Source organism: Lontra canadensis, unplaced genomic scaffold (assembly GCF_010015895.1).
Source record: "Lontra canadensis isolate GAN:19392208 unplaced genomic scaffold, GSC_riverotter_1.0 scaffold31, whole genome shotgun sequence".
Taxonomy (NCBI): domain Eukaryota; kingdom Metazoa; phylum Chordata; class Mammalia; order Carnivora; family Mustelidae; genus Lontra; species Lontra canadensis.
Genome location: NW_022631025.1, coordinates 16,433,001 through 16,448,776, shown reverse-complemented (window position 1 = coordinate 16,448,776; position 15,776 = coordinate 16,433,001). Strand labels below are relative to the sequence as shown.

The 15,776-nt window shown below is 40.0% G+C and overlaps 1 protein-coding gene across 7 annotated transcripts in view; it reads left to right on the top strand.

Moving 5' to 3' along the window:
- The window catches only part of PRUNE2 (prune homolog 2 with BCH domain), a 255,353-nt gene that overhangs the window by 61,611 nt on the left and 177,966 nt on the right, over positions 1–15,776 (top strand). For all 7 annotated transcript variants that reach the window (XM_032866673.1, XM_032866674.1, XM_032866676.1 and 4 more), the window contains exon 5: positions 13,460–13,612. In XM_032866673.1, coding sequence (XP_032722564.1) covers positions 13,460–13,612 — 153 coding nt within the window. The remainder of the gene's footprint in view (positions 1–13,459; positions 13,613–15,776) is intronic.

Genomic DNA, 15,776 nt, shown 5'->3' with positions numbered 1-15,776 from the left:
TGTCCTTTGCAATAATAAACCCTCTTCTTATTTTTATTTTTATTTTTTTTCAGCTTTTAGAAATTCTAGTGGAGGGGCGCCTGGGTGACTCAGTAGCCTAAAGCCTCTGCCTTCGGCTCAGGTCATGGTCTCAGGGTCCTGGGATTGAGCCCCACATCAGGATCTCTGCTCAGTAGAGATCCTGCTTCCTCCTCTCTCTCTCTGCCTGGCTCTCTGCCTACTTGTGATCTCTCTCTGTTAAATAAATAAATAATTTTTTTTTTAAAAAGGGGGTGCCTGGGTGGCTCAGTGGGTTAAGCCTCTGCCTTTGGCTCAGGTCATGATCTCGAGGTCCCTGGGATCGAGCCTTGCATGGGGCTCTCTGTTCAGCATGGAGCCTGCTTCCCTCTCTCTGCCTCCTTGTGATCTCTCTCTCTCTCTCTCTCTCTCTCTCTCTGTGCTAAATAAATAAATAAATAAATAAAAGAAATCCTAGTAGAACTTGTTCTGTTATGCAAGCCTTTGTTTTTATTTTCAGTTTTTGGTTGTCTCCCTCTCTCTCTCTCTCTCTCTGTATATATAGATGTATATAATTGTATATATAATTTTAAAAAAGATTTTATTTATTTGAGAGAGAGAGAAAGAGCTTGAAGAGAGACAGCATGAGCAGGGGGAAGAGGAGTAGGAGAGAGAGAAGCAAACTCCCCACTGAACAGGGAGATCTAGGCAGGGCTCGATCCCAGAACCCTGATATCATGACCTGAGTTGAAGGCAGATGCTAAAATGACTGAGTCACCCAGGTGCTCCAGTATATATAATTTTAACCCTTTCAGGAAGTATAATACACATATAGAAAAGAAGACAAAACAGAAATATAAAGTTCAGTGAATTATCACAGAAGGAATATCTTTTTAACAATTACCCAGGTAAAGAAATAGAACAAGAAGACCTCTTTGTGCCCCGTCTCATCACTACCCACTTTCTCCTTAACTGAAGGTAACCAGTCTGATTTTTATGGCACACACTTCCTTCTTTCCTTTATAGTTTTACTACCCCCGAATGTACTCTATAACTCCACAGATTGGTTTTGCGTGTTTTGCATATTATATAAGTGGAATCATTTAGTTATACTCTCCTTGTTATTAGAAGTCTGCACTTACATTAAATATAGTATTAGAGGACTTGGGTGGCTCAGTTGGTTGAGTGTCTCACTCTTCATCTCTGGGGTTATGATCTTGAGATCGTAAGCTCGAACCCCGTGATGGGCTCTATGCTTGGTGTGAAGTCTGCTTGAGATTCTTTCTTTCTCTCTTTCTCTGCCCCTCCCCTCCATGCACACATGCTCCCTCTCTAAATAAATAAATAAATAAATAAATAAAATCTTTAAATAAATAAATAAATGTAGTATCTATTTGCATAAGTCCATCATCTATCATGTATCTGCTTCTTATTCGTGTCCTTCCTTCTCACATAGAGTATTTGAAGTGGTTTACAAAAATGTATGCGGATATAGTAAAACAGGAATAAAAAAGTCAGTCAGGAAAAACAAAAATGTGTCAAGAAAGGAATAAAATCAAGATAGAATAAAAATATCAATGGAGTAAAAGTAGTATTCAATCCAAAACGTGGTATATGTGCCTCCTAGAGCCACTGAAAAAAATAGAAAGCAAATTAATTGTAATATTTATACCATTACTAAAACAAATACATAGACCAGTTCCTTATTAAAAAAAAAAAAAATCTAAGTCTAAAGTATTTTTCCCTTGCATCCATCTTCTGGAAAATACCTCTGACCATGTCATAGACAACCTCCAACCTACGCACTAACAGTTGATACAGGACTGAGCTATATGTCAGAACTTCCCACTTCCCAGTCAGTCAGTGCGGGCGTGTTGTTTTAATCAATGTCACGGTTAGTCTAGTAATCTGATTTTCTGCTCTAAATCTCATTTCTCTATGCGCTCCTATTTTTCTCTCAATACAGGAAATAAATCCTCACATTCAATCCTAGGAGAATCTTTTGTAGTCTTATCCTGAAAACTGTGAATACCTATCCCAGTGGTTGCCTTGTGGGAGAAGATGGCATTTAAATACTGAGGTGGAACCTGGGTGTTACGGATGTTGTTAAAAGATCATTTATATACCGATTAGAAGTAGGCATTCTGTCGCCAGGGCAGAAATAACCTGCTGTGTACCTCTAATAATCTCCCTTGTCCCTGTATCCTCCGGGCCATGGCACAACAGCTACGGGTAAATGTCAACAGGTGACTCGCTCATGGCCATCTTCAGACTGTGCAGTGTTCAGTCTGTGCAGGGGATTTAATGAAGTCCACATAATTTGCATTTCCTTCAATTAATACACCTTCCAAAAGCTAGGTCTCGCTGTGGTCTTTCAATAAGACATACTTCAAACTTGGAAATTTCAAGATTCAGATCATTAGCATCACGTTCATCTGGAAAGACACAGACTTAATTCCATCGATGACTTTCTAATTATTCGTCTAAGAAGAGAATGTGTTCGTAAACGATCCTGATTTTTGGAAATGTCTTTTTATTTCTCTCCCCTCCCCTATGCCTATTTTCTGCTGTCACGATTCTCTTTTCTTTATTTTCTTTCTTCTCTTCTGCCTTTCCTTTTTGTCCCTTCCTGCTCTTCTTTTTTTTTCCCCCTTCCTACTCTCTGCTCTGCAATCCTTTGTTAGCATTTTCAGACAAGCTGCAAACTGCATGTATTGAAAAGTCGCTGTAGACCGTTAGAGTCGCCTAAAGTTGGTGTCTGGTTTTGCCCTGAGTTTTTGCCAAAAGCACACGATTATGAACCCGCCAGAATCCTCAACCTGTGTTCTTTAATTTCCCCCGAGGCGTGCACTAGAGGACTATTGCCAAATTTAAGGTCCATGAAATTGCTGAATCATCACATTAGGGATTTGTGTTTGTGTGTACATGCCTGTGTGTGTGTGTGTGTGTGTGTGTGTGTGTGTGTGTCTGGGAACCAGCTGGCAATGAGGAGATTGCAGCCACTGATTACCAACCCAACTGGGCTTCCATTAAAACCACACTCCCCCCACCCCGCCCCACCCGCTGAAAGACCTGTCACGTTTATTTGTATAAAGCCTTTACAGAGCCACAAAATGAAGAGTGAAACAAGTAACAGCAATTGTCCATCATGTGGAAAACCTCTGCCCTAGGTTTTTAAGAAACACATTCTCTCTATTGGCAGTTCCATTTGAACTTTAATAAAGAATACTTGCTTGCTATTTTAGTAGCCCAGATTAACAGCTTCAGAAAAGATCCTTTTAAGGAGGTCAAATGGGAAAGGAGCGGTGCCAGATTTTTTTTTTTTTTTCCTCCCTCTCCTGCCCAAAGAGGGAATCATCCTCTCCCAGTGAATCATCTGTCTCCTGAAATGGTTACAAAGCCCAAAGGGAATTTCATCCATCCTGTTTTGCTGAGGAAGAGGGAAGATCCGTGCTGGGGGTAGAGGAAAGAGATTACTTATTATTTACTTATTTAATTTTAGGGTAGCTATAAAACCAGAAAAATTTCTCAACCTCAGAGCTCTTATGCCATGCCAAGATAAGCCTTATTCTTAAATTCAGACATTTTAAATTTATGAGAGTATTAAGCACTTGAGTAATATGCTTCCTTTTTATCCCTTTTCAGGCAAAAATGTGAGCTATTGTAATTTCGATCTTTTTTTCTCCTTCCTTCTCCGCCCATTATTCTTCCTTTAATTTATTTATTTTTGTTTCACTATGGAAAAAAAAAAGTCAATCCCAAGTGAAACAAGGAAAGAGGTTTAAATCCCTTCTTTTCTGCTAAGAATTTATCATGCAGAGTATGCCTTTACTGTGGTGAATGTTTTCCCCAAACAACTTCTGACTTCATTAGATCATGTTTAATATTAATGTACTGCAATTGCTTTTGGCAAGAGGTCCTTCACTTTGCCATTCTTTTGAACAAAGAACATTGTGGTTGATTTTTTTCTAATGGAATGAAATGTTTGTTACAGTAGTATTATAATTGCTTTCTTTGTTGCTTCTTGTTAATCCCCCCTGGCCCATGAACAGCTAGGACACTGTTGGGTACATGTGTATGGGTTTAAATATTTTTGTAGTTCTGCAGAATTTGCTGGAAGTGAAATCAACTCTGACTCCGAAAATGGGTTTGATTTTGCCAAGAGGTGCTTTTGGCTGCTGTATATCCTGATATATAGCTAAATGGATCTTTAATGTGAAGTAGAAAAATTTGCTTCAGATGAATCCATTGAATAAAGTTGGGCCATAAGCCATTCTTTTGCAGTAAAAACAACTGGGAGTGTGGTGAGACTCTTTCTGAGTTATTTTTTCCCACTTATATCAGTACATCAGCTTCTTTCAAATTGTCAAGTCACAATCATAAATCAGTGTTGGAAGTCTCTTTCACAGAATTATTCTGTAAGACTCTGTTTAGTGCAGTGTATGTTAGATTAATTCCTGAATAATGCTTTTCCATTTTATATATTTTAAAATTAAGATCCCCCAATCCAAGAAATTGGATTCTTGGTTTGACTGTAAGCCAGGCACATTTTAGTGAAATGTATTCCTAAAGATCTTATATTTTGATGCTATTACAGGTTTTTAAAAATTTATTAAATTCAATTCTCTAATTGTAATTGTTTATGGAAATTCAGATTTTGTATTATTAAACTTCTATCAAGTGCCCTTGCTAAATGTACTTACTATGTTAAGCTCATTTATAGGTTCTTTTTTTTTTAAAGAAGATTTTATTTATCTGAGAGCAAGAGAGAGAAAGAGAAAGCACAGAGGGAGAGGGAGAAGCAGGCTCCCCACCGAGTAGAGAGACCGGCGCAGGGCTTGATCCCAGGACCCTGAGATCATGACCCGAGCTGAAGACAGAGGCTTAATGGACTGAGCTACCCGGGCACCTCTCATTTATAGGTTCTTTTGAGTTTTTATATATCAAACATATTGTCTATGAGAAAAGACGGTTTTTATATCTTCTTTTCCTTTCCTTATATCTTTTACTTCTTCTGTTTGCCTTGTTGCTCTGGCCGGGACGGTGCAGTGTGGAATAGAAATAGGAATAGCAGGCATCTCTGTGTCAGTCCTGATTGCAGATGGAAGGCTTTCGATATTTCACAGTTCAATACCTGGTTTGCTTTTTTTATTTGGTTGTCATAAATGCCCTTCATCAAATTAAGGAAGTTGTGTTCTATTTCCACTTGGCTGAGATTTCAATCTTGGATTTTATGAAGTAGTTTCATTACTTGACATCTCCAGAGGTGATCATATGATTTGTTTCCTCTATTAATATGGTGAATTATATTGATTGACTTTTGAATGTTAATCCGTATTTTAATTCCTAGGAAATCCCTACTTGGTGACTATATAATAACATATCATATATCGCTAACTTGTTTCAGGACTAGTTTTAAAAGGGATTTTTGCTATGTTTATGAAAGAGACTTGACTTTAATTCTTTTTTCTTGCAATGTCCCTATTGGGTATTGGTATCAAGATTATGCTAGGTTCAGAAAATAAGTTGGGATGTGTTCTCTCTATTCTTGGGAAGAATTTGTGTGAAAATTAGTATATCTCTTAAAAGCTTGAAACTATGGATATTAAACTTAATGGATTCATTTTTTAAATTCCTTTTTTTGTGAAGTAAATTCAACCCCAACATGGGCCTCAAACTCACAACCCTAAGATCAAGAGTCACACGCTCTCCTGACTGAGCCAGCCTGGTGGCCCTAATGGATTCATTTTTTAGGCAGATACAAAACCATCCAGATTTTAAATTTCTTTCCTGCCAGTTTTGGCAAGTTGAGTTTTTCTTAGAAGTATTATTCAGAAGTATTTTCAAAAGAATTTCATATTCTATTACAGTTTGTTCTTATCTCTTAGTATCACTAGAATCTGTAATATGTAACCATTTCATTCCTCATTTTGGTAAATTATGCCTTCTCTCACTCTTCTCTTTTTTTCTTAAGTAGTTTTCAAAAGAACTACTTACATTTTTATATAAATTATAACATGTATAATATATATTATATTATTTATATTCTATAATTATATATCCCATAATTATATAATATATAGTATATATTATATATAAATTTATGTTATATGTTTATATTTTTATAGTATATCCTTCCTTCTACATTTTTTAATTGAATTTGCTGTTTTTTTTTTAACACATGATGCTTTTAAAGATTTCTTTCCCCAGATCTTAGCTCCAGTTGTGCTCTACAAGCTTAAATGTGATATTTTCATTATCATTCAATTAAAACATATTCTGATTATGTTGTGATTTCTTCTTTTACCATGAGTTAGAAGTACTCTGTGTAATTTTCAAATATTTGGGAATTTTCTGGTTTTGTTCTATTACTGAGTTCCAGACTATGATCATGGTGGCCATAGAATATAACTCTGTGACTGCAATCTTTTGAAATTTGTTAAACTTGACTCTCCCCCAAAGCTGCCACGTCTAACAACCCTGCTGCCTCTGTGTGTCCGTGAACGGAAGTGGAGCTGAGGGCACAAGGAGAGCCTGATGCCCCTCCCCCCACCTGTATTTAATATATAAATACAGAGATGTGTTAAAAAAAAAAAAAGACTTGATTTATGCTTCCACAGTTAGTCAGTTGGGTTTAACGTCTTATTTGTGCTAGACAAGAAAGTGTAGGTCTGCCATTGTTGATGACAGTGTTCACTACACGCCAGTTAGGTCAAGTTTCTGACTCACGTTGCTCAAATATTCTATATCTTTTTTTAAAGATTTATTTATTTATTTTGGAGAGAGAGTTGGGGGGGTGCAGGGCAGAGAGAGAGAAACTCAAGCCAGCTCTGCATTGAGCATGGAGCCATGGTGGGATCGATCGGACCTAAGCCAAAACCTAGTTGACAGAGACAGAGATCACAGTAGGCAGAGAGGCAGCCAGAGAGGGGGAAGCAGGCTCCCCGCTGAGCAGAGAGCCCGAGGCGGGGCTCAATCTCATGACCCTGAGATCAGGCCCTGGGCCGAAGGCAGAGGCTTAACCCACTGAGCCACCCAGGCGCCCCGCCAAAACCTAGGTCGATGCTTAACTGACTGCGCCAGCAAGCACCCCCAAAATATTCTACCTCTTTACAGATTTTCCTCCTACTGGTTCTTAGAATTGCTGAGAAGGATGTCCTAAATCTTCCACAGTGACTGTGCCTTTATCTCCTTCTTTATCCAGTTTTCTCAGTTTTTGCTTTGCAGATGAAGTGGTGGTATTCAGCACATGTAAATTTGGGATTGACTATCTTCCTGAGGGTTGACCCTTTAATAGTTAAAAAAAAAAAATTGTCTTAATGTCAAGTAATTCTTTTTGCCTTATAGTCTACTTCATCTGATATTAGTATCTTAGACTAATGTTATGCCTATTTCTACCTTTCACTTTCAACATTTCACCCTCGTTTCTAAGGTGTGTCCTTACAAACAGTATATTGCTATTATATTCTGTATATTTAAAAGCTATTATGCTTTTAAAATTCACTTTGATAATTTTTCTCTTTTAATATAAGTACTTTGTCTTTTTTACATTGGCAAAAAGATATAACATTAAATTTACCATCTTAACCATTTTTAAGTGTACAGTTTCATGTTAGATGTTAGGTATCTTCGTATAGTTGTGTGTTCAATCTCTAGAAGTTCTTCATTGTGCAACACTGAGACTATACCCCCGAGCACTGATTGTCTCCACATTGGATGTAATTGCTCTTATATTTGGGTTTCAGTTTGTCTTTTTGCTGGTTTTCAATTTGTCTCACATTTTCCCCATTTCTTTATTAGTATTATGCAAAAGTATTTTTGCTACTACATTTCCCCTCATTAGCCTGTGAGCTCTGAATTATTTTTAAAAATTGTTTTATAAGTACAATACAGATTTAACATGCAATCAAAATCTCATGTAAGTTGATATTTTAATCACTTCCATGACAATCCAAGAAACTTGGAACACTTTGGCTCTACCTGGTCCCTTCTGCAATTTGTTACCATTGGAATGTATTTTAATCACACACCATAAGAAACGGAAGATATTGCCATTGTTGGGGCACTTGTGTGGCTCAGTTGGTTAAGACTCCAACCAGGTCATGATATTAGGGTCGTGAGATCAAGGCCCACATCAGGCTCTGTGCTCAGTACAGAGTCTGCTTGAGATTCTCTCTCCCTCTGCCTCTGCCCCTCCCCCTTAAAATAAATAAATAATTTTTTTTAAAAAGGTATTGTGATTGTTTTATACAGGGAATATTGATTTATTCTTATCCACATATTCACATTCTCCAGCGTTTTTCTTTCCTTTCTGCATTTCTTTCCTTCCATCTATAGTAGTTTTCTTCTGCTTTTACTATTGCTTTTAGTGTGGGTTTTCTCTTGACAAACAGTTTTAGTTTATTTCTGTGGAAATGTCTTCATTTTGCCTCCATTTTTTATGTGTTCACTCAGAATAGAATTTTAGATCAGCATGCACTTTATATCCACTCTTTGAAGATAATTCCATTGTCTTCTGACTGTCATCATTTTTGATGAGGTTGGCTCTTGGTTTCATTGTTGTTCCTTTGACAGTTATGTTCCTTTTTCTCTGACCAATTTAAAATTTTCATTTTCTGTAATTTTTAGCAGTTTTAGAGTCATGTGCCTAGAGGTCTTTTTTTTTTTTTTTGGTATTTATCCTGATTTGGGTTCCTAGTTTAACCTGAATGGTAGAGTGATAACTTTCATTAATTTTGAAAGGTGATTGGCCATTGCCTTTTCAAATATAATTTCAGTCCCATTTTCTTTTGTTTCCAAGGGAAACTCCCATTGTATGTATGTTAGACCTTTTCTCCGTGTTTCCAGGGTACCTTATACTCATCTCTATATTTTTCCTCCCCTTTTTCTCTTCATACTTCAGTATGGATAGTTCAGTCTGGATATTTTCTACTGACATAGTTTCTAATTTACTGATCCTCTCCTCATCTGATCTGTTGTTAAACATGTTTTATTTTTATTTATTTTTAAAGATTTTATTTATTTATTTGACAGAGAGAGAAGGAATTCAAGCAGGGGGAGTGGGAGAGGTAGAAGCAGGCTTCTGGCTGAGTGGGGAGCCTGATGTGGGGCTTGATCCCAGGACCCTGGAATCATGACCTGAGCCAAAGGCAGACATTTAATGACTGAGCCACCCAGGTGCACCATTAAGCACATTTTAAGTGTGTAAATGAGCCTTAAATTCAATTATTAAATTTATGGTTTAAAAATTTCTTTTGAATATTTTATTTATAGATCCTAACTCTCTACCATAATTCTCCAGCTACTTTTTTTTGTCCCCTCTACTTCCATTTCCATTCTTTTTCTCATGAGTTTCCCCACCCCCCAGAGTTTTCAGTCAGTTGATCATATTTTTTTAATGTCTGGTAACTTTTTATCGATTGATGAATAACATACATGAAAAGCGTAGGGATGGGACGCCTGGGTGGCTCAGTTGGTTGGACGACTGCTTTCGGCTCAGGTCATGATCCCGGAGTCCCGGGATCAAGTCCTGCATCGGGCTCCCAGCTCCACGGGGAGTCTGCTTCTCCCTCTGACCTTCTTCTCGCTCATGCTCTCTCTCACTGCCTCTCTCTCAAATTTAAAAAAAAAAAAAATCTTAAAAAAAAAAAAAAAAGAAAAGCGTAGGGATGATGAGTCTGTGGTTGATGAGATTCTTTTGCTCTAGAGAGGTTTTACTTTTGCACCTCAAGGCAGTTAGAAGAGGATCAGATAAACTTAATCTATTTTGTGTTTGAGCTGATTTGAATCAGGATTTCAATCATCTGAAGACTAATCTATGTTTGCTTCATCCTACTGCTATGGCAGAGGTCAGCAAACTTTATCTGTATACTACCAGATAGTAAATATTTTACTATTGCAGTCCTATTTACTTTGATTTACTATTTTACTATTTCCTTTGCAGGCCTATAGGTCTCTGTTGCAACTACTCACCCTATCATGATAACACAAAAATCTCCATAAACAGTATTAATAAGTGTGGTTGTATTCCAATAAAACTTTATTGGGGCACCTGGGTGGCTCAGTGGGTTAAAGCCTCTGCCTTTGGCTCAGCTCATGATCCCAGGGTCATGGGATTGAGCCCCACATTGGGCTCTCTGCTCAGCGGGCAGTCTGCTTCTCCCTCTCTGCCTGCCTCTCTGCCTACTTGTGATCTCTGTCTGACTTGTGATCTCTATCTGTGAATAAATAAATAAAATCTTAAAAAAAATAAACTTTATTTACAACATCTGGCAGTAGGCCAGATTTACCTGCAGACCATTGTTCTCCAACCTTTGTCCCGAGATATAACTCTCCAGGGGCTTCTTCTCAAAACCTGGTTTGTTTAACCAAGACTCCTTTTCTGTAGAGATCCCTAAACTTCAATTTTTTTTCTCACTGTTCCTGTGAAATGATTATTAGATCTGTGAACCTTCTTATCTCATTGGCTACAACTCAGGAATTAGCAAATACCTAGAGAGTTAAAACCTCACTGAATGTGGGCTTCACCTTTTTGCACTTACCTTCTCTCTAGGAGCTTAACTTTTAAGATAGTCACCTGGATAACTGTCTGACACCATCACAGATTTTTTTTTAAGATTTTATTTATTTATTGGACAGAGAGGTGGGGGGGGCAGGGGGAAAAGCAGTCTCCCCACTGATCAGGGAGCCTGATACAGGGCTCAGTCCCAGGACCCTGAGATCATGACCTGAGCTGAAGGCAGAGGCTTGACTCACTGAGCCACCCAGGCACCCCAGATTGTTGTTGGTTTTTTTTTTTAATTTTTATTTTATTATTAAAGATTTTATTTACTTATTTGACAGACAGAGATCACAAGTAGGCAGAGAAGCAGGCAGAGAGAGAGGGGGAAGCAGGCTCCCCACTTAAGCAGGGAACCCAATGTGGGGCTCGATCATAGGACCCTGGGATCATGACCTGAGCTGAAGGCAGAGGCTTTAACCCACTGAGCCACCCAGGTGCCCCTTGCTTTTTTTTTTTTTTTTTTAATCTAGCTTTTCTCCTTGTTCTTGATACAGGTAGTTTTTCAGAGCCAGAAGCAGATGAGGGTCTTTTTTGAAATTCGGATTCACCATTGCCTTAATAAAGACCAAAAAAACCATCTTTATGTTTTGGATTCTATGTCAGTAATTGTCAGACTGAAGGGTGTACTCAGAATCCAGTTGGCTACTCTCTGCCTTTAAATGATAATTTGTCTCTAATCTGTTTACTTCTCCTCATGCTGACTGCTCTTTCCTTAATTCTCATCTAAAACCACTTTCTAGGGTGCCTGGCTGGCTCAGTCAGTTAAGCATCTGCCTTTGGCTCAAGTCATGATCTGAGGGTCCTAGGAATGAGTCCCAGTTTGGGATCCCTGTTCAGCAGGGAGTCTCCTTCTCCCTCTGCCTCTCCCCCTCCCCCACTTGTTCTCTCACCCCCCCCCCCCATCAAATAAATTAGGCCTTTTAAAAAATAAAACGGCTTTCTAATTCTCCTGATATGCTCTAATTCATTCTCTGCATGGTAGTTGGAGGGATACTTATAAAACATAAATGTGAGCATGTTCTCTCTCACTACTTAAAGCTCTTTTTTTTTTTTTAAGTAAATTCTAGGCCCAACACGGGGCTCAGACTCATGACTCCAAGGTCAAGAGTCACACGCTCCACTGACTGAGCCAGCCAGGCGCTGCTCACGGATTCAAACTCATTAATGCCTCTCCATTTCCTTTAGAATGTAAAAGACAAACTAAGATGGCTTGTAAAGGCCCTTCATGAACTTGCCCCTGTCTACTCTCCAACCAAATTTTCTAACATTTTTTTCTAAAACCATACTGTCTGGTTCTAATCAATTGCTTTCCATTCCTTGAGGCGGTCAGAGCCTCTTCCACCTCAGTGCCTTTGCACATGATCTACCTGACACGGGATCTTCATACTTTTCCTTCACCTTAAGATACCTTTCGAGTCTCAGCTAAGGTGAACTCTCTTTACAAAACTTTTTTTGACTCCTAAATTCTGGCCTAGATCTAGAGTGCTATGTATTTCCCCAGTGCTATTTCTCCCCACCGCCCCATTATGAAATGGTCTGTTTTATTTGTAGCCCCTAAACTACTCGGAGCTTCCTGGGACATAACTTACTGTATTTCAGTATTGACTCATTAGCATCTAGCACAGCTCCTGGCCCATAGTAGGTGCTTACTTGCTCTTTGTTGGATGAATGAATGTATGAATGCTTTAAATATATTAGGCATTATTTGCTTTTTATCTTGATGTTTACATTCATTGATTCCCAGTATAACTTTATAAACTGGGAAAGCAGTATTATTTCCATTTTAAAATGGGGAAGTGATAACAGACAGGCCAGATGACTTGTGTGGGGTCTTTCAAGATGTTTAATGGTGAGTGAAGGTCTAATCTCTAGATTCTGTACGTTTTAGGATAGATGTTGAGATCACGAGCCATTGTTTTCCCTCACTCACTACACCATTTCTCCTTTTTCGTTCTCACCTCTTTCTCTCCCTTCCTTCCTTCCTTCCTTCCTTCCTTCCTTCCTTCCTTCCTTTTCTCTCCCCCATGATTATCATTAAGGCCACAACAAAAGCCAGAGAAAGGGTGACACCTTGATTAATCCATAAGTTTGAGGACTCTTAGAGAATTTAATCATTCATCATTACCAGAACTTTTCTTTCCCCGATGGCTCCGTGTTGGCCTGGGATCAGAAAGCAGGGGAAGGGGCCGTGACAGGTGGTAACTCCTCCTTTTCAAGGTGAGATTGTGCATAGAAATTCCAGGAGTTGGTCAGAGGTTAGTTGTTCATATTGGCAAATTCCTTTGTAATCGAAGTTTGTAATTGAGACCTAGCTTGTGAATTCTTATAAATAGATAGCGGCGACTTCAAAGCTGTGTGTGATGCCTGGAAAACAGAGAGTGGCCTCCAGGTGGTGACCTGGACAGATTGCTTTGCTGCAGACGGTGGGACTTGGCAATCATTTGGTTGTTAAAGGGAAGACGTTCACATGTGAAATCAATAATGCGATGAGTGGAAACAGTCTTCACTGTGGTCCCTTAAAGGGAATAGTAAAGGGAACTATTAAATAATTTAGATATTTTAAAACAGTTTGCCATTGAATTCCATTCTGAAATCATAAAACAATGAATACCATTTTTGTATGTTTGTGTGGGAAAAGCTATGCATTTTGTTCCTTTCTCCATAAACTCTACCGCAGAGTACCCTATAGTCAAGTTGTGGAGGTTACTACCTGATGAACAAAGAGGGAGGACAGACAGTATCTGAAGAGTTTTCTAAAAACTGTCTCTTGAATGCTACTCCGTGGAGGCCGCGGTCTGGGCAAGAAACTGGAAGGGAAAGTATAGATCGAGAGGCCAGAAAAACATTGATTTTCCTGACATGGCTGGGAAGTTTAAGGCCATTTTCATTCATGCCTTTCAGGTAGCATCCTTTTCAAGTGGATGACCATGGAATCCGAGAAGATCTCAGAAAAGCAAGAAGAAATTCTTTCTATCCTGGAAGAGAAATTTCCTAGCTTGCCTCCAAGAGAGGACATTATCAACGTCCTGCAGGAGACCCAATTCAGTGCTCAGGGTGAGTGACTGTCCCCCAGCTCTGTCGCAGCTCCTGAGCAGGGATGGTTTATGAGAAGGCATGCGGCCAGGGCCCAGAAAGTGAATTTGAGTGGGCCTTCATTTTCTTCCTTATTGTTTGTGCTTGGGGAAGATTTCCAGGCACGTAACGTCAGCTCACCTGGAAGGAGGCAAGCTGACGTACGGCAAGCTCTCCTTTGAGGCCTTTGTGTCTGGATGTGTGGTTTATTCACGCGTCTAACGTGCACCCCAGATGCCTCATTACATGAAATCCCTGTGCTGAGCAGGTTCTATTCTGAGAATGTGGCAGGAGCAATGTCAAGCACAATGGGATTTCATAAATCAATTAATTTTAGGGGAAAAAAAAAGAGAGAGAAGACAGCTAAGCAGATAAAATTGTTCTCTCAATCTCCGCTTTACCAAGACAGACTTGACTCAATTATTCTGTAATAATCATAAATAGATGTAATTCACAGAGTGCCTGAGGCACACAAAGTTTTGCTGGTGTAACTTTGCATGGATTATCTTACCGAGTCTTCATGACAACCCTGAGAGTCAGGTGCTATTTATATCCCCAGTTTCCAGATGCGAACACTGAGGCACAGAGAGAGACAGCTTTGCTTTCTTGTCATCACATACACGGTTGGCAAATGGCCAGACCAGGATTGAAACCCAGACGTAGACCCGGCTTTCTCCTTGAGATTGGAATCTCCCGGGGGCAGAGCCTGAGGGAAAGCGGTTTATTTGGCAGGTGATCCCCGGGGCACACTGACAGGAGCTGGCGTGGTTGGTCAAGCGGGTTAGCTTGGTGGGAATTCATGCCTTCACTCCGCTAGGGAACCTGAGGAGAGAGTGTGAAATGGCGCATCAGTGTTATCCCACCTGAAGGGCGCAGTGCTGTGCAGGAGCTTGTCCAGTCGAACTCCAGGGGCTGGTTGGTAAATTTTCAGGAGTTTCATGAGTTGGGCAGTGTTGAGTTGGCAACGTGAAATCCACCATGATGGAAGTACTGACCCCCCAGAAAGGAGCAAACACTGCAAATCAAGTCTGTTGCTGACTGTTCAGCATTTACCCACATATCACTGGAGTACTGAGTATCCAGGGCTCCTTGGTCCCAGGAGCTATGAATTCCCCCAGATGAGGCTCTGGAGCCAGAAAGAGGCCTCAGGAAGAGATGCAGGGGCTGGTGCTTGGGCGTCCCGCTGGGGCACATTGCGATGGGAAGAGCTGGGGAGGAGCGAGGGGGGCACGGACGCATCCGGTACAAACGTGTGTGTGTGGATGTATGTGTATCTTGTCATTCACTTATTTTTTTAAAGATTTTATTTATGTATTTGACAGAGAGAAAACACAATTAGGGGAGAGGGAGAGGGAGAAGCAGGCTTCCCGCTGAGCAGGGAGCCCACTGTGGGGCTTGATCCCAGGACCCTGGGATCATGACCTGAGCTAAAGGCAGTCACTTAACTGACTGAGCCACCCAGGCATCCCTTGTCATTCACTTTTAAAACTAGACCGAGGGGCACCTGGGTGGCTCAGAGGGTTAAGCCTCTGCCTTCGGCTCGGGTCATGATCTCAGGGTCCTGGGATCGAGCCCCACGTCGGGCTCTCTGCTCAGCAGGGAGCCTGCTTCTCCCTCTCTCTCTCTGCCTGCCTCTCTGCCTACTTGTGATCTATCTCTGTCAAATAAATAAATAAAATATTAAAAAAAAAAAACTAGACCGAGATTTTTTATTTTATTTTTTAAGATCATTTATTTATTTGAGAGAAAAAGAGAGAGAGAGAATGCAGGAAGAAGGAGCAGAGACTTTTTTTTTTTTTTAAGATTTTATCTATTTATTTGATAGAGATCAGTAGGCAGAGAGAGGGGAAGCAGTCTCCCTGCTTGTAGAGCAGAGAGCCCGATGCTGGGCTCGATCCCAGGACCCTGAGATCATGACCTGAGCCGAAGGCAGAGACTTAACCCACTGAGCCACCCAGGCGCCCTGGAGCAGGGACTCTTCCACAGACTTCTCACTGAGCTCGGAGCCTGATGTGAGCCTCGATCTCACGACCCTGAGATCATGACCTGAGCTGAAAGCAAGAGTTGGGTGCTTAACCGAATGCACCACCCAGACGTCCCAAAACTAGACCAAGCTTTTAATGTCACAGTGTATTCTGTAAATCAT